Source organism: Thamnophis elegans, chromosome 7 (assembly GCF_009769535.1).
Source record: "Thamnophis elegans isolate rThaEle1 chromosome 7, rThaEle1.pri, whole genome shotgun sequence".
Lineage (NCBI taxonomy): Eukaryota > Metazoa > Chordata > Lepidosauria > Squamata > Colubridae > Thamnophis > Thamnophis elegans.
In genome coordinates this window covers 8,097,174-8,120,637 of record NC_045547.1, presented here as the reverse complement: position 1 = coordinate 8,120,637, position 23,464 = coordinate 8,097,174, and the positions used below count along the sequence as shown (strand labels likewise).

The 23,464-nt window shown below is 47.0% G+C and overlaps 1 protein-coding gene across 1 annotated transcript in view; it reads left to right on the top strand.

Annotated features, from left to right (window-relative positions):
- The window catches only part of LOC116511221 (lymphoid-restricted membrane protein-like), a 68,748-nt gene that overhangs the window by 41,304 nt on the left and 3,980 nt on the right, over window positions 1–23,464 (top strand). Inside the window, exons 23-34 of the mRNA XM_032221090.1 lie at window positions 120–198; window positions 1,414–1,451; window positions 2,190–2,251; window positions 4,550–4,669; window positions 6,607–6,667; window positions 8,501–8,528; window positions 12,390–12,530; window positions 13,178–13,309; window positions 17,435–17,582; window positions 18,863–18,900; window positions 22,980–23,057; window positions 23,158–23,219. Coding sequence (XP_032076981.1) covers window positions 120–198; window positions 1,414–1,451; window positions 2,190–2,251; window positions 4,550–4,669; window positions 6,607–6,667; window positions 8,501–8,528; window positions 12,390–12,530; window positions 13,178–13,309; window positions 17,435–17,582; window positions 18,863–18,900; window positions 22,980–23,057; window positions 23,158–23,219 — 987 coding nt within the window. The remainder of the gene's footprint in view (window positions 1–119; window positions 199–1,413; window positions 1,452–2,189; window positions 2,252–4,549; window positions 4,670–6,606; window positions 6,668–8,500; window positions 8,529–12,389; window positions 12,531–13,177; window positions 13,310–17,434; window positions 17,583–18,862; window positions 18,901–22,979; window positions 23,058–23,157; window positions 23,220–23,464) is intronic.

Sequence of the window (23,464 nt, the reverse complement as noted above, 5' to 3'; positions counted from 1 at the left end):
CTGGGGTTATATTTTTCGCTTGGGTAAAAGCTGTAGATAAAAATAACCCCCAGCGTTTCACTTTAGGGGAAGGGAAAGCTGTATAGCAGCCATATGCAAATATTGCTTTCTGCTGGCAGGTCTAATCTCCATTCAGTTGGCAACCAGACGGATGCAGACCTCGTCCTGGGAATAAGGATGGAGGGTGACACTCCCAAGGTTAGTTTCATTTACTTGTTTCCAAGAAAAAATTCCCTAGAAGAAGACCATTCAGTCAGAACCAGGGAAGTAGAATTATTTCCTTCTCTGCTGTGCTGTCCCCGAATAGTTATGAATGCATTTAATTTGTCAAACATGTACGAGATAACAGGTATAAGTATAAAGATGAACATGAACAAAGAAAATGAGTACAAATGAATGGGGACAGTAGGACAGGGACGGTAGGCATGCTGGTGCGCATATGCACAGACCTCTCAGGAATGGGTGAGGTCCACGGTAGACAGTTTGAGGTTGAAGCTGTGAGGGTTAGAGGAAGTAACAACGGAGTCAGGTAGAGCATTCCAGGCGTTGGCCACTCTGTTGATGAAGTCGTATTTTCTGCAATCGAGTTTGGAGTGGTTTACCTTGAGTTTGTATCGATTGTTTGCCTGTGTATTATTGAGGTTGAAGCTGAAGAAGTCATTAACAGGTAGGATGTTGTAGCAGACAATTTTGTGTACTGTGCTTAGTTACAGTCCTGTAGTCATGAGTGGGAGGAGGTGGGTGATAGGAACGATGAGAAAACTAATAGTAATAGTAATGCAGACTCAGTAAATAGTTTGACAGTGTTGATGGAATTATTAGTTTAGCAGAGTAATGGCGTTTCCTTGTGTCTAGTTGTTCTGGTGTGCAGTGCTCGATAGCGTCCTTTTGAGGGTAGGAGTTGAAACAATTTATGTCCAGGATGGGAGGGGTCTGTAAATATTTTCATGGCTTTCTTTTTGACTCGTGTAGTATACAGGTCCTCAATGGAAGGTAGGAAGGTAGGTTGGAAGTCTTTATTGATTTGATACATTGGTAGTGTATTGACTACATTATTAATAAAATTTAAGAGATGAGCAGGCTGGGCTGGAAGGCAGTGTTAAACATGTCATTAGTTTGGAGTCATCATGCAGCCACAAGAGATCCAGGTCCAACCCTCCATGAATTCTGTAGATATTTATCTAGTACCAATTTAACTTTGTTAGTTGACCAGATTTGTGCTTTGAACTCAACAAATGCTCCTGTTTATTTATGCCTGACAATTTATAAGATCATCAAATCAGAAACTAAGGCAGTCTCAAGGAAATGTCCCTATGACTCTTTTTTGTTGTTGTTGTTGCATGTATAAAAATAAATGTTTCCAATGTTTTTAGTTTGGCTATAAATACCAAGATGTTTCATCTTTTTTCCAAGGTGGGTAATGCTGGAGCTTTAACAGACACCTTATTCAGGTGAGAGAAAAATCTTATCCATTTCATAATCCACCTTGTTTTTCTGCTTTTGGATTATACACTCTGTTCTGACCGAGCCTTAGCAGAAGCAAGAAGCAGACTCCTTGTCACGAAAAAAACCCTCTTTATTTACCTTTTGTGAATTAATTGCATTCACACACTGAAAAGTCCAGGCAATAGTCCTTTAAAGAGTTAACTGCAGTAACAGACCTTATCAGTTCCTTGTGATAATTGTAAGACTAGCTGTGAGCTCCCAGCATAAAGGCTGCAAATTAAATTCTGGCAAGCAGTCTTTGTGGGACGAAACACAATGCGCAAAAATCTTCAGAAATATGAACTGTTGTCTCCTACAACAACCACTCCCCTTTCCTTCTATTTATTCCCCAACCAGGGAAGGGCCATTCAGCATCCACGTGTGCTTTGCTTCCCGAATTGACTCCTTGTCCTCCATTGTTCCCCTCTCCTAATCGCTCTGTGCATACGCTCATCTGGAACAGGCCCCAGCTGTTCTTCCTCCTCACTCATCTCAGGCTTCAAAGGCAGCTGCCTCAGATGGCTGGGAAATGTCGTACGGCCCTGGTTCTATCTCTGCCTCTGACACAGAGCCCTCATCAGAGCCTTCCCCAGACTCCAGAACTGGCCCAAGTTCCCCCACAACCTCCTCATCGTCCGACTCTGCCACCAGCTCCGCTGGCAGCTGGCAGGTTACAACCCACTCATCTCTCATTCTTTTCCCAGTGAACTAATTTCATCCGAAGAAGCTTCTGTCTCTGCCGCAGAGGACATTAAAGAATCACAAGGTATGTTGAAAGTAAAAGTACAGATTAAGTGAAACCTGGCTCAAAACCAGTAAATGTGGGAGGGACCTTGGAGTCCTAGTGGACAGTCACTTAAATAGGAGCCAGCAGTGTGCTGCAGCTGCCAAAAAGGCTAGTACAATCCTTAGTATAAACAGAGGCATAGAATCAAAATCGTGTGAAGTATTAGTACCACTTTATAAAGCCTTGGTAAGGCCACACCTGGAATCCTGCATCAAGTTTTGGTCCCCGCATTACAAAAAAGATGTTGAAACTTTAGAAAAAATGTAAAGAAGAGCAACTAAGGTGATTAAATGCCTGGAGACAAACGTAGACAAATGCCTTGGTAAGGCCACACTTGGAGTATGGCATTCAGTTTTGGTCACCACAATGTAGAAAAGATGTTGAGACTCTAGAAAAAGTGCAGAGAAGAGCAACAAAGAGGATTAGGGGACTGGAGGATAAAACATATGAAGAACGGTTGCAGGAACTGGGTATGTTTAATAGAAAGAAGGACTAGGGGAGACATGACAGCAGTCTTCCAATATCTCAGGGGTTGCCACAAAGAAGGGGGAGTCAAACTATTCTCCAAGGCACCTGAGGGTAGAAGAAGAAGCAATGGGTGGAAACTAATCAAGGAGAGAAGCAGCTTAGAACTGAGGAGAAATTTCCTGACAGTTAGAACAATTAATCAGTGGGACAGAAGTTGCCTCCAGAAGTTGTGAATGCCCCAACACTGGAAGTCTTAAAGAAGATGTTGGATACCCATTTGTCTGGAATGGTATAAGGTTTCCTGCCTAGGCAGGGGGTTGGACTAGAAGACCTCCAAGGTCCCTTCCAACTCTGCTATTGTATTATTATTGTATATGAAGAACGGTTGCAGGAATTGGTTATGGCGAGTACAGAGAAAAGAAGGACTAGGCGTGACATGATAGCAGTCTTCCAGTATTTGAGGGGCTGCCACAAAGTAGCGGGGGAGTTAACTTAGTCTCCAAAGCACCAGAAGGTATGACAAGAAACAATGAATGGAAACTAATCAAGGAGAGAAGCAACCTATAATTAAGAAGAAACTTCCTTTTCGGCACCAAGTCCCAAAAAGGGAGCGCATAACGCTCGTCGGGACTGCATCCTGGAAGGGGAGCTGCCAAGGAGGTATGCGTGCACTGGAAAATGAACTTCCGGTTTTCTGGTGTGTGCATGCGCACCAGCATGCTAGTCTGGTTATTGGTGTGCATGTGTGCGCGATGATCAGCTGGCCAGCATGCACGCTCATGCTGGAAAACAGAAGACTAGCTCTTCCAGTTTCCGGCACTGCCGCGCATACAAAAGGCCAACTGATTCTCATGTGCATATGCATGTCAGAAACACAGAAGAGGAACTGGCAATGCCACAAGTGCCAGGCAACCTGGCTACGTGTGCCACTTCGTGTCCCATAGGTTTGCCATCATGGGTATATAGGATCTCTTGCTTGGATTGGACTAGAAGACCTCCAAAGTCCCTTCCAGCTCTATTCTGATTGCCTGATAGAGAGGAGTGGTAAGTAGAGCAAAGAACATTTTGAATTTTTGTGGGCTTCTGCAGCAAACGGCCACAACCTCAGAATGAGAACTCCTGATCAGTGATACCGTCAAAAGAAAACATTGGCTGTGATCGTTCAATTTTCTGATATTCCACAGATTGCAGTGGGAATCGAGGTCTAGCTTTTCCTGCACCGGTAAAAAACTAAAATATTTTTTTCCTAACTAGCATTTTCCTTCCTTCGCAACCGAAGAATTTGAGTGGCGAACGGAGAGAGGCTCAGATAGTTGAAAGCAACTACTGGCAACTACCCGGAGGAGAGCCTTCTCGGTGGCTGCTCCGACCCTATGGAACGAACTCCCCATGGAGATTCGTACCCTCACCACCCTCCAGACCTTCCGCGTAGCCCTTAAAACCTGGCTGTCCCGACAGGCCTGGGACTAAAGACTTCAACCCCACCCGAATAGTATAACTGTTGTGCTTTTTAACGATGTATTGTCTTTATGTGTATAACTTGTTTTGTACTTCCCTCCCCCTGAATTGTGAGCCACCCTGAGTCCCCTCAGGGAAAAGGGCGGCATACAAATAAAGCTCAAATCAAATCAAATCAAAAAGCCATCAAGTTATGTCTGCTTAACAGAAGGCGGGTTTCTGCTCTATTGAAATGTATGAAAATCTTTTAAGCACCCAAGGGATCTGAGCTGCCTGTCATATTAGCAATTTTCCAATTATAGGTTGCTTCTCTCCTTGATTAGTTTCCATTCCCCCTTTCTCCCTTTATAGATACAGACTCTCCACTACCGGAACCGGAGGGGAAAATAGACCTCTCTACTTTACCGTTGGAGGAAGCAACTGTTGCTGCAAAAGAGGAAGCTATAGAAAATGCCTCCAGCAACAAGACTGGTATTGTTTGTTACTCTTTTTTTCAGATACATGAAACTCTTGGCAAGCAGGAAGTGAGTGAAACCACAAGCATTCCTTGGATTGGGATAAAGCCAAACTGGGCTGGGTTCACACCTTGCCTTAAGCCATAGCTTACAAGTCGCACTGACCGACTTAACGGATCACACTGTCACAGGAGTGTCAAAATCAAGGCCCGGGGGCCAGATTCGGCCCGCGAGGTACTTAGATCTGGCCTGCGGGGCCACCCTAGAAATAGCGAAGGGCTGGCCTCTGCTAGCGAAAGCAGAGTTTGCGAGGGGCGCGTGCGGCCTTCCCGAGCTCCGTTTTCACTGGCAGAGGGTTGCAGGAAGCCGTCGCAGCCAAAAACGGAGCTCGGGAGCTCGTTTTCGCTGGCAGAGCACTCAGGCCACCACATGTCCCCCCCAACACAAGTGACATCATGCTAGCTACACCCCCCTGCCCCCCCCAAGGTCAAACACAATCCTGATGTTGTGTTTCAATGAAATCGAATTTAGTGCCCTGCGCTAAAGGCAACTGGATTTTCTTGGTTTTTTCCTTAAAAATGTTTCAGTTCTCATCCAAGAAGCTTCTTCACTTCTGATTGAATGGTGGGAAGTGGACGGATGTACTGTGTTTCCCCCAAAATATGACATGTCCTGAAAATAGGGCCACGCCACATTTTTGGGTGGGAAAAAATATAAACTCTCCCCTGAAAATAAGCCTCCTGAACACCACCCCCCTCCGGCCAGGTAGAGCGCCTCTCACCAACCGAGCGGTATCCCAAAGGCACCAAGCCGAAGAAAGGGAGGGGCAAAGATCTTGTGTTGCTTGGCGCCTTCGGGATACCACTTGGTCGGTGAGTGGTGCTGTGCCCAGCTGAAGAGGGGGGTTGCCGAGTGGCTGCTCTCTTGCAAGTAGGCTCCCGAAGAGCCGGGCACAGCCTCCGGGTCGAACAGCTATGTTGCGCTGTCACAGCAGCATAACAGAGCAGCCATGAAGTGAGCATGGCCACCCAGCAAACCCCTTTTCCAGCCGGGCACTGTGCCATTCATTAACCTAGGGGTATTGCCAAGCCGCGTGAGTGCCTGTTCTCTGCCCCCCCCCCCCCGGCTCCCGCGGCTTGGCGCCTTCGGAATGCCCCTAGGTCAATGAATGGGGCTCTGCACGGCTGGAGAGGGGAGTTACGCGAGCGGCTTTTCCACTCCCCGCTCGTGAGCCTCCCAGCCTCATGATGCCCTGGACCAACTCTCCCTGCAGAGTCAGGGCACCTCCGCTGCCACCGCCGCCAAGAAGAAGCTTCTTGGATGAGAAGTGAAATGTTTTGAAAGAAAAAACCCAAGAAGGTCCATTTGCCTTTTGGAAAAAGCACATTTGGGACATCCTCTTAAATAATTTCTCCCCTCCAAGGGTCAAATGCTATCTGTTCGGACCGGTTTGCCTGAACCAGTAATTTAAAAAAAGGCTACTGGTTCGGGCGATCATCTGTGTGACAATCAGCTGTGCCGTGCTGATATATATTCGCTAGAAAGCAGGAAATCCTTCTTTCTAGCGAATGTAAATATGTGGCACAGCTGCTCCCTCCTCCTCGCTATTCTATTTACCTTTGCAGACTCAGAAAAGGCTTTTTAGCCCTCCTTTTTCAGTGCCGCGTGGTAGCACCTGCAATGCGCCTGCACACATCCACGTGTGAAGCGAACTAACTGGTAGCAGACTTCAGAGCATTTCACCCCTGCCCCCCTCCCCTAAAGTTGTAGTCTTTCAAGACCCCAAGGAAATCTGTAATAATAAGTAATAATACTCATGAACCAGTGGCTGCATTGGTCTGATATGAGCTTTCTGGGAGGTTTTTTTATTTTATTTTTAAGTTTTCCACTCATGCAAAGGAGCATTTGCGGAAGACAACCTGCTCAATGCTTAGGACTCCTCTTCTTTGGCAGGTGGCGCATCTTCATGTCAGGATTTGTCAAGCAGTCTCGCATGCCAAAAGAACCAGGATAAGTGAGTATCTGGTTTCAGAAATACTGTACAATCAAGTTATTTGGGGGGGGGGGGGGATCAAGATGGTTATTACAACAATGTGCCTCTCAATGTGCCAAGGTGGCGCAGTGGTTAAATGCAGCACTGCAGGCTACTGCTAGATCAGCAGGTCAGCGGTTCAAATCTCACCGGCTCAGGGTTGACTCAGCCTTCCATCCTTCCGAGGTGGGTAAAATGAGGACCCAGATTGTTGGGGGCAATATGCTGACTCTCTGTAAACCGCTTAGAGAGGCCTGGAAGCCCTATGAAGCGGTATATAAGTCTACTGCTATTGCTATTGCTATTGCTATCTTTTATCTGGAATATTTGTAGGAAATATAAGTAATCCATGATTTATGACCACAATTGAGTCAGGGGTGGGATTGAAAAATGTTAGCAACCGGTTAATCTGCCCGGTTGCTGGGTGGGTGTTCCATGGTGGGCCTGGCCTACTCACCTTCCTGCACCATGGCAAGAGGGGGGGGAGTTTTTGCCATTCCCAGGCTCCGGAGCCTTTCCTCGAACCTCCTGGAGGCTAAAACCAACCTCCCCCGGGCTCTGGAGGCTCCCCGGAGGCCAGAAACAGACCCGTTTTCAGACTTCTGGTACTTTTGGTAGGCCCATTTTTCACCCTCCCCAGGCTCCGGAGGCTTTTCTCGAGCCTTCGGGAGGGCAAAAACAGCCAGCACTGAGCTATGGAGGCCCTCCGGAGGCCGGATACAGGCTCGTTTCTGGACTTCTGGGAGGCCCATTTTTTGCCCCCTCAGAGCCTCTGAGCAGGCTCTGCGCTTACCTGGCATGATAAACGGGCCGTGTGGAGACTCCTGGGAGGGTGGGTGGGGCCAGCCAGTCCTTGCAACTACCAGTTCAGTGAACCTGATATAAAGTTAACATCCGGTTCGTTCGAACTGGTGCAAGCTGGCTGACTCCCACCCCCGAATTGAGCCCAATGTTTATGTTGCTAAGTGAGTTAACAGAGTTTGTCCCATTTTATGCCTTTTCTTGCCACAACTGTTAAGCGAATCAGTGCAGTTGTTAAGTTAGTGTAACCGTCAAGTGACGGGGAAACCAGGAGATTCAGGCAGTTCAAATGAGTATAAAGATTTATTGCAAGTTCAAGCTCTAGCTCTCTACAAGAATCTGACCTACTAACTGTCAAGGGACAATCATGGGAGTTAAGGTAGATTAGACTTAGAATTTTTGTGGGCACTCAAGGACTCATGACTGAGGATTTGAGACCAGAGAGCCACGTGACCGGGTGAACTCCTGTCCTCATCCCAGCTCTTGCCAACCTAGCAGTTCAAAAGCATGCATATGCGAGTAGATAAATAAGTACCATTGCAGTGGGAATGTAACAGTGCTCCATGATGTCATGCTGGCCACATGTCCATGGAAATGTCTTTGGACAGCGCTGGCTCAGTGGCCTTGAAATGGAGACGAGCATCATCCTCTAGAGTCAGCAATTAGGGAATAAAATCTGCAGGGACTTCTTTTTTAAATTTTACTCTAAAACTCCACATTCTGTACTTTAGTTGATGTGCCATTCTGGGTCAGTTCAACTAAAACACTGGCAGTTTGTCCTCTGCCTGATGGCATTAGGATTGTTCTGCAGATGTTCCCTTAGAGTACACTTTGTTCCATCTTGAGGTCTTCAACCCCCTTGAGATGTTGGTGGTGCTGGAACACCAGACCTTTTGGCCAGAATGGTTGTCAAATTAGGAATTTGGAGAATTGCAGTTTATCTGCGAAGGCCTTAGGAAAGGATATTTCAGGTCTGTATCTCTACTAATATTCTCTCTTTTGTTCTCATTTCAGTGCATCTCCCAACGAGAAAGAAGTGGAGGTAAGCATAGGCGTATTCGTTAGTTTTTCTATCTCCTCTTGGTATGTCTTCCTACTTTTTTAGCTGTGTCTCCAGGAGAGGGGGAAGGGACAGCAGGATTTGGGGTGTGAAGAGTCCATGCGTTTAGTTTGAGCATCTGCCAGTATTTCCTAAGAAAAGGAGGCAGGTTAGGTAAAGGTAAAGTTTCCCCTCGCAAATATGTGCTAGCCGTTCCTGACTCTAGGGGGCAGTGCTCATCTCCGTTTCAAAGCCGAAGAGCCAGTGCTGTCCAAAGACGTCTCCGTGGTCATGTGGCCGGCATGACTAGACGCCGAAGGCACACGGTACACTGTTAACCTTCCCACCAAAGGTGGATCCTATTTTTCTACTTGCATTTTGTACATGCTTTGGAACTGCTAGGTTGGTAGAAGCTGGGACAAGTAACCGGAGCTCACTCCGTTACACGGAGCTAGGGAGTCGAACCGCTGAACTGCCTACCTTTCTGATCGACAAGCTCAGCGTCTTAGCCACTTAGCCACTGCGACCCTAAGTTAGGACCTGGTTAAGTAATTGGAGAGTTAGGGCCTGGTTAGGCAGGTTAGGGCCTGATTAATTGGAGAGAGGATGTTAATTTGAGCTTCCTTGCTCCATCTACCTAAATCCTATGTCCATGTGATACTTTCATCATTTTGAGGTAGTTTTGGGCCATTTGGAATTCATGATCTAACCAACAGAAATACCGTATTTTTCAGAGTATACGACGCACCTTTTTCCCTCAAAAAAGAGGCTGAAAATCTGGGTCTTATACACTGAATGCAGCATTTTTTGCCTCCTGAAACCCTGCCCCCTTCACCAAAATGGCCGTTCATAGCTTTTAGGAGGCTTTCAGAGAGCTCCTGGGGACTGGGGAGGGCAGAAATGAGCAAAAAACTGGCCTTTTTTTGCTTAATTTTGCGCGTCCCACAGCCCCTAGGCGCACTCTATACGCCTTCTAAAGGTTTTGACAACAAAAGGCCCGTTTTCTAATTGTTTTTGCCCCCACCACCATCACCCCAGGGGCACTCTATAAGCCTCCTAAAGGGTATTCATGCTCTTTGGGGGGGGGGGGAATGGGGCCGTTTTTGTGAAAAACGGACCGTTTTGGGGAGCTTTGCAGATTGCAAAAACTTCTTATTTTTTTAATTTGCCTCTTCAAAACCTTGATGTATTTTATACTCCGAAAAATATGGTAGGTTAGGAAACCCTCAGTGCTGAATTAACTGGCAGGATTAGTGTTTAACTGGATGTAAATACCGTATATACTCGAGTATAAGCCGAGTTTTTCAGCCCACTTTTTGGGCTGAAAAAAGCCGGCTCGGCTTATACTCGAGTCTACAACTGGATCCGGCAGTGCTGTTGCCTGTTGGAGGAGGAGGGGATTCCTTCCTGCGAGACCCCGTCCAGAAAAATGCGGGGAGCGGCAGCGGAGCCCCGGGGCTGCTTCTGCTCCATCCGCTGGACTGTTTCCTCGCCTGCCCGCCCGCCCCCTCGTTCATTCCATTTCCTAGCCTGCCTGGCCACTTATTCGTTTCGTTTCCCTCCCCTGCCTGCCCCCTCGTTCATTCCATTTCCTAGCCTGCCAGGGGAAGGATACTATGAAATCCCCCAAATCCTCCCCACTCCAGGGATAGGATACTATGAAAGCCCCAGGATCTCTTGTCTTGCTGGGCAGTCTGCGCCAGCCATTCCCTCTCCTCTGTTAACTCCCTTCCATTCCACGTCCGAGTCAAAGGACGGCCGGTGGCTGCTGGACCTCCTGATGGGCCAGAGGTCTGTCTGTCTGTCTGGATGTTTGTCTGGATGTGTCTGTGTATGCGCGTGTAGTCCGCTGACTTCCACGCAGGTGAGCCGCTGCAAGCCTCCCAAACGTGACAGGCTCCCAGCTTGGGTGGAAGAGTTTGACGCCCTTCCCGGCTTTGCTCTCCTTCGGGGTTAGAATCGGAACCCGAGGATGCCGGGTTCCAGTCGCCCCTGGCGTCCGAACCGAGAGTTGCCCGGCGAAGTTCCTCGGTGGGAACTCCGGCCGCTGCCCACCCGTGGGGAGAGAGGGAAGAGCCCCGAGCGAGCCGCCTCGGTTTGGCAACCAAACCCATCCAGCCTTTTACCTCCCGTCCCCCCGCCCGCCCGCTCACAGCCCCCTCCCCGGGCTGGCGCCAACTCCTCCCCGTGCCTGGCCTCCAGCCGAGGCAAGTCGGTGTCTCTTTAAGCTAGAGAGAGGAGGGGAGGGAAGGCAGGGACCAGCCGGCTGACAATGGGCCGGAGCGGCTGAGTTGGAGCAAATTCCGCGGCGGAGGCGGCGTCCCAGCTCCAGCGGCTCCGAGGCGAGCGGCTTGGCCCTTCCGCTGGGCGCTCGGAGATGAAGGCGCGCTGGCGCTGAGTTGAGCGGCGAGCTTGCCGAGCGCGCGGCTCCGGGAAGCCCTCCTTATCCTCCCTGCTGGAAGCCGAGCGAGCCCCGCCGCCCACGGACTCCCGCAGCCGCCCCAGGGCTCCGGGAGGCAGGACCCGGAGGCAGCCCAGCCCTGCCGCCGCCCCGCGCCCTCCACCCGCTGCGCGAGAGGGGACCCCGCTTTCCCCTTGCCGGATGCGTCCCTGGCGGAGCTGAGCCATGCGGCGGAGGCTCCCGCTCTGGTTCCGGAGCTTGCTGTGCCTCTGGCCGGTCCTGGTGGGACCCGCGGCAGGTAAGAGGCGCCGTCGAGCGCCTCGTACAATGATTTATGTATGAGGTTTAAGTGACTGAGACACACTCCTGGCTACGCAGCAATGTTATTTCTGACTTAGTATACTATGAAATCCCCCAAATCCTCCCCACTCCAGGGGAAGGATACTATGAAATCTACATTTCCTCCCCACTCCAGGGGAAGGATACTATGAAATCCCCCAAATCCTCCCCACTCCAGGGGTAGGATACTATGAAATCCACATTTCCTCCCCACTACAGGGGTAGGATACTATGAAATCCCCCAAATCCTCCCCACTCCAGGGGAAGGATACTATGAAATCCACATTTCCTCCCCACTCCAGGGGAAGGATACTATGAAATCCCCCAAATCCTCCCCACTCCAGGGATAGGATACTATGAAAGCCACATTCCCTCCCCACTCCAGGGGTAGGATACTGCAAAATCCCCAATTCCTCCCCACTCCAGGGGAAGGATACTATGAAATCCCCAATTCCTCCCCACTCCAGGGGAGGAAATAAATATTCAAAAACATTATTGGTATCTATTTTTATTTTTGAAATTTACCGGTAGCTGCTGCATTTCCCATCCTAGGCTTATACTCGAGTCAATAACTTTTCCAGGTTTTTGTGGTAAAATTAGGTGCCTCGGCTTATATTCGGGTCGGCCTATACTCGAGTATATACGGTAAGTGAAACAAATAGTTACTTTGGGCACTAGTGCCATCTATTGCTTATTAAATTAACCACGTGCAAAATGATTCAGAGTTGAACTCTTTGAATTCAAAACTCTGATTCTGAGCAGGAAGCCACTTTTCAGAGTGCAACACAGCCACTATAAGTGTGAAAAGAGCCTCCCCAGCAATTGGATGTGTGTTGTTTTCAAAATGCCTCTGTTTCAAGAGCAGAATTACACACACACACACACCCCCAGGAAATGGTGGGAACCAGCTGCACATGCGTTTAAATGTTTTCGGGGGAGGGATTATTTTAGCACATGCTCTCTGAAGCCCATTGGGCTTATTATCTAGGGAGGTCTTATTTTCAGAGAAACAGAGTATATGTATGTATGTATGTATATGCATATGTATATGTATGTGCCCCGAGAGAGATTAACCAGCTGGTAATCTGCCTAGTAAGGATGTTTGTTCCTCTTTTGTTTTCCAGGCAGAATTTCTGCGGCTGTCTCTTGGATTCAAATGTGACCTCTTCACTTTAGAAAAGAGAGTTAGACTTGAAGAACGATCTCGGGATCTCGCAGAAGGGTGCCTGAGGAAAGAAATTGCTGGCACCTTGAAACTACTTGATGTAAGGAGGAGGAAGATGGGTTCTGTTATACACATCTATTGCTTCAGAGGGTGAAGGCAGACCTTCTAGATCAAGTGTTTCTCACCTGTGGCCATTCTTAAAGCGAGAGAGTAAAAGACAGCAGCAAATGTGCTATATCTACTCTATTTCCCCGAATATAAGATCTAATCTTATATTCCCCCCCAGCCCCCAGGAGCACTCTATAAGCCTCCTAAAGGCTATGCATGGAAAAAACGGGCCATTTTTGGAAGGTCTGCAGAGTACAAAACCATTTTTTTAAACTTGCCTCTTCAAAATCTTGGTGCATCTTATACTCCGGTGCATCTTAAACTCCGAAAAATACGGCATTATCTCTTCTTTGAGTTCCTGAGAAGAGGTAGGGTAGATATTTATTAAATAATAGCAAATTATATATTGTTTTCCAGACATGCAAATCTCTAGCCACAGACAAAGAGATTTCTCTGCACTGGATATGGGTGGGCTTATAAATACAAATGGCAATTATACTGTTGAAAACAGAGGGCTCAAAAGTCAACTTTGGAGCTAAATGTTTGGCAGAAGGCTGTCCCGTTCGTTGTTGCTTCGTTTGTGTAGAGTATAATGCTTGCCTTCTGCTTGCGTGCACATCTTGGATGTTCTTTGTTCAGTCGTTAGCCTCTCTAAGTGAAGATAACCAGGTGCAGGAGATAGTGAAGAAGCTGCAGAAGAATCTGGACCTGCTGAATCATCATGCCACCAGAATCGCCAGCAAAGCAGAAATGCTGGGAGCTGTTCATCAGGTAAGTTGCCTGATCCAAAATTGTAAAAAAATCAAAAGGTCTTTTCCAAGCTGAGTTTGATTCCTGGTGACTTCATGGACCCACCCTCTCTCTTTTTGCAATACCCACATGTAGGGAAGGCAGGGCTTAACACCAGAGGTGAGCTTCTGCCAGATCACACTGGTTCGGGCAAACCGGTAGTTAAGATTCTGCGCAGTTCACCAAACCGGCAAATCCCATCACTGGCTGGCCCGGCTCCCGCTCACTTTTTGGGCTGTTTTCTGTGCCATTTTTCAGGCCAAAAACAGCCTGGAAAATGACATGAAAAACAGCCAATAACAGCCAAAAAAATAGCCTGAAAGCAGCCCGAAAAGCAGTCTGAAAATGGCCCCCAAAACAACCCCCAAACAGCCTGAAAATGACCAAAAAAGCGGCCAAAAAACAGGGCAAATATGGGTGGGGGCGGGGCCAGCCAGTGGTGGGATTAGCCCCCAACCAGCTGAATCCTACCTCTTTGAGGCAAGTGGCTGGGAGGCAGGGCTGGGTGTGATGAGTGACATCACCCACCCAGTCACATGACTAACCGGCCACGCCTACCCAGCCAGTTGTTAAATTATTCAAGTCCCACCTTAACACCCGAAACAATCTACATTCCTGGGATTTCTTTGTCTCCTTCACAATGATAAATCAGACCTCATTTAACTAGTCAACATCTGGCAGAGTTAGTTAGATGTTGCCACCTGGTTGGGTTTTATGGGTGTGGCGTTCTTTCAAGTAATCATGCAGAAAATATATATGTGCAGAATTGAATATTCTTTATCATTGGTTTTGAGTTGGCAGGAGGTTGCCATCTATTTGGAAGGATAGATCAAATGAAAAGTTCTTTGAAAGTAGAGTCTGGAACAGTGTTTCTCAACTTTGGCAATTTTAAGATGGGTGGACTTCAGCTCTCAGAATTCCCCAGTCAGTATGGATGACTGTGGAATCCTGGGATCCACCCATCTTAAAGTTGCCAAACTTGAGAAACACTGTTCGGGAAGAATCCTATCTTAGCAAATTCTGTTTGTAAATGATGGTGGGATTTGGAAAGCTTGTGGAAGTTAGTCAGCCAGAAAGAAATATGAACCAACAAGATAAGGAAGAGATGAAACATAAGGATTTAATATTCTTGAGTTTCTAGTGAAAAAAATAACTTCCTTATTGATTCAAAAGAGCAAGTTGAATCGCTACAAGTTTGAATAAATCTGCAAAGGCATTTGTGATGCAACCTTTGTGGCCGGTGTTACGTCACACAACCTGTAAAAGCAGATATTCCCTTGATTTGTCCTCTGTATTGTGTTGGTGATAGTTTTAATCCTGATTTACTAATACAGTCCAAGCATTATTGTTAGGCGTTGCAAAAGTATAGTAGAGCTATGGTTCAAGAATTTTAGATACCGGACTTAGGCTACTGTGATTGAGAAGTTCTGTGAACTTCTGAATAGCAGCATCATGTCTTAACAATATTTTAATTGATGTTTTAAGTTGTGAAGAAGCTTTTCATCTTACCCAAACACTCTGCCACCTTAAATATTCTATGTAGCATTTTGCCTGAAGAATCATTCTGGCCTCTCAAAACCTTATTTTTTCTGAAGTTTGAAAAGGATGAGCTGCTTATTTGTAATATCGGTTTCTCCAAGACAAAATTCAAGACTATGTGTCTCAAGTAGAGAAGCTCTTTTAGCATTGGTCCAGCCCAGTGGTGAAATTCAGCCGATTCTATCTGGTTCGGGTGAACCGGTAGTGGTGGTGGCGGGAGGCTCCACCCACCCACCCGGACGTCATCACGTCCCATTTTCAACGCTCTGCGCATACGCAGAATGTCCGCGCGCTCACATTTGCCAACCAGTAGCGAAGGTAAGTTGATTTCACCCCTGGTCCAACCTTAACTCTTGATTTGCAATATCAATCTGTGGAATTTGCCAATCTTTTCATTGAGTCTCACACCCTTTTCCTTGACGGAACAATAACAGGGCGTCCTTCGTTCTTACTCATCTCTATGGAATAAGAATTCTTTAGCAAATGGTTGGCACTACACTCCTGCTTCATACATACCTTGCCACCGATGGTGGGTTCCGGATTTTGTTGCAACCGGTATGGTGCAATGGGGCCGGGCGTCCACCACATGAATGCGCGCAGCACGCACTTGTGCAGCACGGGAATGGATACTTACCACCCGTGACACTTTGTGACGCCTCCGTGATGCTCCAGCTGCTCGACGGAGCGTCGCACAGACACCGTACACTCCATGCGCATGCGCGGAAGCCCCAAACAGTTCAAATATAGGTAAGGAGCTCAGTTGGTTGGGTGGCCCTCCGAAGCACCGGAACGGTACCTGGTGCTCCCAGCAGGCACCAGTATGCCCGTACTGGGGCGTACCGGTCGTATCCCACCACTGCTTGCCACCATATTCTTTTCCTTAAAAGTTATGTGGCATTCTTCTCCAGCCTAATAAACATTGATGCACCCTCACCACCATCAATGTGGTTACAGAATCCAGTAGACTTGTGGTCCCCAACCTTTGTGGCTTGGTGGCCTGGCTGAGATATGTGTGGGGAGAAAGGAACTGGCACAACCAAGTGACAGGCAAGCACGCATATGTGCAAGTGTCCACTGGCCCTCCACTCACATAAGTTAACCTGCACACATGCACTCTGGCCAGCCACTCGCGCAGCCCAATTCCGAATAGGTCACAGCCTGGCAGTGGGCCAAAACCCGGGAGTTAGGGACGCCTGCAACATCATAAATCACAACTAGCTGCCAGGTGTGTTGTAGAGTCCAATACTTGTTCAGTTTGATTCCACTTCTGGATCCTTGAAAATTGCTTCTTTCCACAAGTCGTCCTCGAACTTACAAAAGTTCACTTAGGGACCATTCAAAGTTACAACGGCAGTGAAAAAAGTGACTTACGACCATTTTTCACATTTACAACCATTGCAGCATCCATCCCCACGGTCACATGATTTACGTTCAGATCCTTGATTCACTGATTCACATTTACGATGGTTGCAGTGTCACCTGTGATCCACCTTTTGTGACCTTCTGATGGGCAAAGTCGATGGGGAAGCCAGATTCACTTAACAACAGGCTTACTCATTTAACAACTGCAGTGGTTCACTTAGTTCAACCATCATCAAATGGGACAAACTCACTTAATAGATGTCTCATTTAGCAACATAAATGTTGGGGCCAATTTTGGTCATAACTTGAGGACTACCTGTATTTTTCTATGGCCATCCCTAAATTAGCCAATTCCTCTATGGCCATTCCAAAGTTAACTGATTTAACTTATACAACCTTTTCTGGAATCCGGGCAGAGTTCGAACAATAACCACAGTACTTTGGTACCCAATCTTTGAATTCTTTTGCTCAAAAGAAGATGGGTCACTTGATGTGGTGTCGTGCTTATACAAGCCCACTATTTTCCCCCAAAATGAAACAGTCGACGAAGACAACACTTTTCTGACCTAGGATTCCCAAAAACACGAAGCCGTCTCCTTGTCTCGATAAAATCCCTTTTATTTAGGTGAAAGGGAATTCCTCTCCAGCAAAGTCCCGGCCAACAGTCTTTCATGAGATTTCACAACTACAGACCTAGGTCAGGCTTGGAGAGCTGCCAGGCCGATATCTTCCAAACTCCATGCTGTAGCAGCAATTACTTGGCAAGAAGTCAGGAACAGATTTTCACCCTAATGAATTGAACTAATTGTCTCCTGCAAACTCCCCTCCCCTTTCGGTCCTCTTTATTCCCTATGGGAGGGGCCATTTGCTGTCCAGCTGTGCCTTTACTCCCGAGTTGGCCCTTGTTCCTCAGCTGTTCCCTTCTCCTGGCAGCTCTGTGCATGTGCACATTGGGAACAGGCTCTAACTGTTCTTCTGCCACACTGGTATCTGATTCCGAAGGCAGCTGATAAATGTCAGACGGCCCTGGCCCCCTCTCTGCTTCCGACACAGAGCCCTCGTCAGAGCCTTCCCCAGACTCCAGGACTGGCTCATGTTCCTCTTCAACCTTCTCACTGTCCGAGTCTGCTGCCAGATCTGCTGGCCACTGATGGGCCACAACAAACACCAGTTGCCTTCTGTCCTTCCCTACCTTTTCTTCCGTAGGAAAGCCGGGTCAGTAAGGCAGTAGAAGTGATGATTCAGCACGTGGAGAACTTAAAGCGTACATACGCAAGAGAACACGCAGAATTGGAAGAGCTGAAAGAGCTATTACTCCAGAATGAGAAGTCCTTCAGCTCTTTGGGGGACCGAGGTAACCGCCAAGGCGATGTGGACTGAAACAATGGCAACATCATCTTCCCTGCCTTTCCTCTCCAGGGCAAGTTTGGTGGTCTAAAGCAGAAGCCTCCAAACTTGGCAATTTTAAAACTTGAGGACTTCAACTCCCAGAGTTCCCCAGCTAGCATAGCTTGGCCACATCACCTTGGCAAAGCTGGCTGGGGAACTCTGGGAGTTGAAGTCCTCAAGTCTTAAAGTTGCTGTGTTTGGAGGCTGCTGGTGTAAATAATCAGATGCTGTGTAGAATGACTATGTGTGGAAGTCCATTAATGCTGTGTGTTGTGCATGCCCTAGGCTCAAATTAGGCAATAGCAGTAGCCCTTAGACTTATATACCGCTTCACAGTGCTTTTACAGCCCTCTTTAAAGGGATATCAGAGTCAATCTATTGCCCCCAATAATCTGGGTCCTCATTTTACCCACCTTGGAAGGATGGAAGGCTGAGTCCAACCTTGAGCCTGATGAGATTCGAACTGCCCAGTTGCAGGCAGCTGGCAGGCAGCAAAAGTAGCCTGCAGTACTGCACTCTGACCACTGTGCCACCGCGGCTCGATGGTGCCTCCTTCAGCTATTCCCATTATTACATGATCATGCCGGACTTTTTCTGTGAAACACATAGCCCCATCCATCAACCCAACTAAGTTGATTTTGACCAGGTTATGTTAAGATACAGCCTGTTGTGCCTTAAAATGGCTTCTACTTACAGTGCAGTGGAGTTGCCATGGTAACAGCATGGTAATTTCCACAAGGGGACTCCCTCTAGTAAGGAATATCCAACATTAGAAATTACATTTCGTCCGGACATTTCCCCCCTATAAATAAATACCCGGGCAACGCCAGGTTATCAGCCAGTTGCAAGCTCCCGCTGCAGGAAGGCCTACTAGGCCCAACATGGGGTACGGGAATGGGCAGCACACACACCCACAGCCCATTTTTGCTTCCAGGGAGTGCAGGAGGCTGAGTGCTGCCTGTCATGCCTCCTGCCCACCCAGTCATTAGAGCAGAGAATTGGTTGTTAAATTATTTGAATCTCACGCCTGGACCTAGGGCAACCCAAGGAAAGGCAAACAAATGGCCATCCGCTGAGCAATGGAAGAGGTGATCCTACTCTGGACATCTTCTTCAAACCAATTTGCTCCCCCAAATCCAGACTAAACTACAGAGATCTCCATCCCACAAGTCCCTCGTCTAGTTTTATTGACGTTCCTTGCTTCCCTGATTAATGTATATTCTTCCACTTCTTTTGCACTTTCAGATGACTCTTCAATTAAAAAACTCTCTGGTTCCCTCAAGGTACACACGTTGCAAGCACCTTGCTTTCTGCCTGCTCTTCTTGCACTTTGTACAGCCTTCACAATCCGATTGTGATGCTTTTGAACAATTCTTGCCATTTCTCTTTTTTTCCCCTCCTCTCTTTTCGCAGCCTTGCAAAATGCATAATCCGAGTCCATTAAAGTTTCCAATGATGCCCCTGGAAATTGTTTACCGTTTTCTTGCATAATGCCTTGAATTTGTACTATTTTGTGGCCAGGTCTTTTCAATTCAGTCTCCTTGGGTTTTTTTTTCCTTCCCTTTTTCAATTTGTTCTCTTCACACTGAACAGAATTCTGTGTTTGTGGTCCCTCTAGATTGTAGCTCATGAGATGGGTGATAGTAAGTATTGCAACTGCAATTAATATGTGGTCAAAAACTCAGGAGCCATGGTTTTCAGAGAATCACAGAGCCAAATTTGCAGTTGGGAGAGTTGGACTTCCAATACTTTGTTTTCTGCATAATAGCACTTAGACTTATATACCATTTTATAGTGCTTTACAGCCCTCTCTAAGCAGTTGACAGAGTCAGCCTACTGCCCCCAACAATCTGGGTCCTCATTTTACCCACCTCGGAAGGACGGAAGGCTGAGTTGACCTGGAGCCTGTTGACCTTTGAACTGCCAAATTGCAGGCAGCCGGCAGTCAACAGAAGTAGCCTGCAGTACAACACTCTAACCACTGTGCCACCGAGGCTCTTACTGAAGTAAACTGGCGAATATAAAACGGTGCACAAATCGTTCATGCAGATTAAAATGTCTTTATGATGTTTCATTCCAATTTTTTTAAAAAAAAGTATTTACAAATTCAGTTGGGTATGTTCATCCCTTGTATTATGCTCATCCCACATTGCTGGTAAATCAAACAAAACAGCCATCTGGATTTCAGACAGGTGTCTTAAATGTCCTTCTTGAAAGTTAAAAACATTACATTTCAATGTTTATCATGAGTTACTTAAGCTACTTTGAAATACAATTTCTTTGCACACCTCCTCATCTGGGAGGATGGGATAATAATTGGAGCATGTATTTGAATTCATATTTCTAGTGAACCTTTAGATGCAATTGAGAATCATGAATGAAGGCAAATATACATGTCCCGGGATAATGTTGCAGGATCCAATCTGGGTTGGTCACCGGGACTGGAGATCCTCCTGAATTTTCAGGCTGCAGCCCATCCTCAGGGAATTTCTCTCTACCAGAATGTGTTGTGTTTTTGTGTGTATGTTTTGGACTATTTTGTACGTGGCATTTATATGGTGCCTGGTTGTGTGTGGCTTTTTAGTTGTTGATTTGCCTTTACTCTCTGGAAACAAATACTGTGGCGGGGTAAGACACCCCTAATACCCTTTGGGGGGGGTGTCGATGTGTGTGTGTTCCAGCATAACTCTGGAATGCCTGGGCTGCTGAAACGAAAAGGAATGAATTATAACCTCAGTGTCAAATCAGTACTTTTGACAGTAATAGTGTGCATTAGTGTGATAGTGTTCAGATGCAGCCTGTTGTGCCTTAAAATGGTGTCTACTGTACAGCACAGTGGAGTTGCCATGGTAACAGCTTCACAGTACTCCACAAGGTGGCTCCAACCTAATGCAGAATTAGGATAAATAAATACCGGGGCAACGGTGGATTATCGGCTAGTCAACAACTAAAAAGCCACACAAAACCAGGCACCATATAAATAACACATACAGAATAGCCCAAAGCACAAGCACATTGCTAGAGAGAGATTCCCTGAGAATAGGTTCCAGCACGAGTCCAAAAGCTTGGAAGAGTACATTTTGAGTCCAGATGACCAACCCAGATTGGATGCTGCAATTGAGAATGATCCACTTTCACTGACTTCACTAAGATCAGAAGTAAGTTTGATGATTTTGGGAAAGGAGGAAAAATGGGTAACGTGAGCTATAGGATTTTGAAAAAACTGTGTATTAATTAAGCAGGAAATTCAAGTTGGTGGTAAGAATTTAAAAAAAAAATCAAGGAAAGTATCTGTGCTTGGCTTTAGCCTTTTATCTGTGCTATTTATTCATTTACCAACCAATTCCTGACCTCAGTCTCGCTCCAAAATTGTTCTTAAGTGTGAACAAAATTACAGCTTGAAATACCAATATTTGACCCTGTGAGTCAAATTACAAATACTGTGATAATTGAGTTTCTGCAGCAGTTGGGATCCTCTCATATGTCATATAAACTGGTGGATTCTAAAAAAAAACACCCCACATTGAAATAATGAATATATGGTAGTCCGAACCATATATTTCTTTGGAGACTGTGAAATATTTGTAATGTTGTTTTATCCGCATTTGATCATTCGGTTGCTTGTCGATATAAAAAATGCAGATCACATTTCATTTAAATAGTTGCTGCTGAGGAACTGGCTGGAAAATGTAATTCTTTACCTAGCTAAAGTCTGTGGACCTTCTATGCTTTTAGTGCTCCCATTAACTATTGTAATACGTTGCTTTTCTTAGATCCCATAATTTACAACCCGAACCCCTGGGCTGCGAACCGGTACCAATCCGTGACCTGTTAGGATCTGGGCTGCACAAGCAAACTTTATCAGCGCATGCGAAGATCTATTGCGTTTCCCCGAAAATAAGACAGGGTTATATTTTCTTTTGACCCCCCAAAATAAGTGTTTGGCCTTATTTTCAGGGAGGTCTTATTATTTTGAGGTGCAGGAGGCCCCTTAACCTCGGCCCGCAACCTGTAGATCAGCTGATCCAGAGAGGGGCGGGAGTTCTGTCTCTATTTCTGGCGCACTCTTGCCAGCCCTAATGTTGCTGGGCCTGCCTCTCTTTTTGCAGCCGCCACTAAGAGAAGGGGCGCAGGAGCTAGGGTTTGCAGGAGCGCCCTCCACGAAGCCATTCCGCGTGGATGGCAGGTGCATGTGGGGTGGGTGGGGCATGTTTCCCCCTTCTCCCGCAGGAACTGGTGGGGGCCTGCTGCACATGCATTTAAATATTTTAGGGGAAGGCTTATTTTGGGGGGGAGGGCTTATTTTAGTGAATGCACTCAAAAGCCCATTTGGACTTATTATCCAGGGGGGTCTTATTTTGGGGGAAACAGTGTAGGTAGCGTGCAAAACCATAACATATCACCACCCTGGTCCAAGGAAAAATCATTTTCCACGGAATCGGTTCCCGGTGCCCCAAAGGTTTGGGACCCCTGCTTTACATGGCCCAGATGAGTGACGTTCCTGTGCAGAGAAGAGCCACTGTGTGTCCTTCTATCTCTCTTTATTTGTAGTTGGTAACAATAAGAGAGGCTGGATGTAGAAAGGGGAGTTGGGCCCAGGATTTTGTAGAGTTTTTACGACATGTTCTGTTCAGTGACGAGTACCCATTTGCGAAATCAGCGATGGAACTCCATGCAACCTCTTAAATCGGCTTAGAACCGTGTTTTTCAACCTTGACAATTTTAGGGGACTGCAGCTCCCAGAATCACAGAATAACACGTGACCTTGGAGGTCTTCTAGTCCAACCCTCTACTCGGGCAGGAAAACCTATACCATGATTTCAGAGAATTGGTTGTCCAATCTCTTCTTTAAAACTTCCAGTGTTGGAGCATTTACAACTTCTGGAGGCAAGTTGTTCCACTGATTAATTGTTCTCACTTATCAAGAAATTTCTTACTTCTCGCTTGGTTCTGTCCTTGATTAGTTTCCACAAGTGGTGGGTTGCCAATTGTTTTTTACTGCCAGTTCAGGTGTGTTCCTGCGCATGCACAGAAGTGTCTGGGTGTGTGGGCAGAGCCTCCTGCCGCTGCTACTACCGGTTCAGCCAATCTGGGTCGAACCGGGAGCAACCCATCTCTGGTTTCCACCCATTGCTTCTTGTCGTGCCTTTGGGTGCTTTGGAGCATGGGTTGACCCCCTCTTCTTTGTGGCAGCCCCTGAGATATTGGAACACTGCTATCCCCCCCCCCAGGTTGAAAAACACTGGTTTAGAAGTTCTGCTTCGTTCACCCGAGCCTCACCTTTGCCTAGATTCAGAACCGCAGGCGCCTTGCAGGATGTACCGTACCTAACTGATCAAATAGTGTTTCTTGTTTTGTGTAGCCTTCATCACTACGCAGAGTTAGCACTGCACCCATGCCTAGGAACAGTAATGGAAATGCAATCACTTTTTTGCAACTGGTATGTAGGCGTTTTCCAGTAGTAACCCCCGTTCCTTCACTTTAAAAGTAGTAGCTGCACTTACATGGTGACCTCTCCTCCTTTCCCTGTTCCTACAAAGGCGCAGATGAACGAAGCGGATGGAAACAACCGGAATGAAAAATTCAACAGGCGCTCGAGTTGGTACGTAGGGCATTGTGCATTTGGGCCTGCGTGCACCCCTAAGAGAGCTACGTTATGACCTAGGGTCACTTGCCAAAAGCAGGGGGAGTGCAGGGGGGTCATGCACAGGCATGCCACACGCATAATGTTATGCGCGTGACCCAGCGCACATGCGAGTGCGACCAACACCTCCCCCCGCTGCTTTTGGGATGCTTTTTTCGCCCTCTCCAGGTTCCAGACGCTTTCTAGGAGCCTGGGGAAGGCGA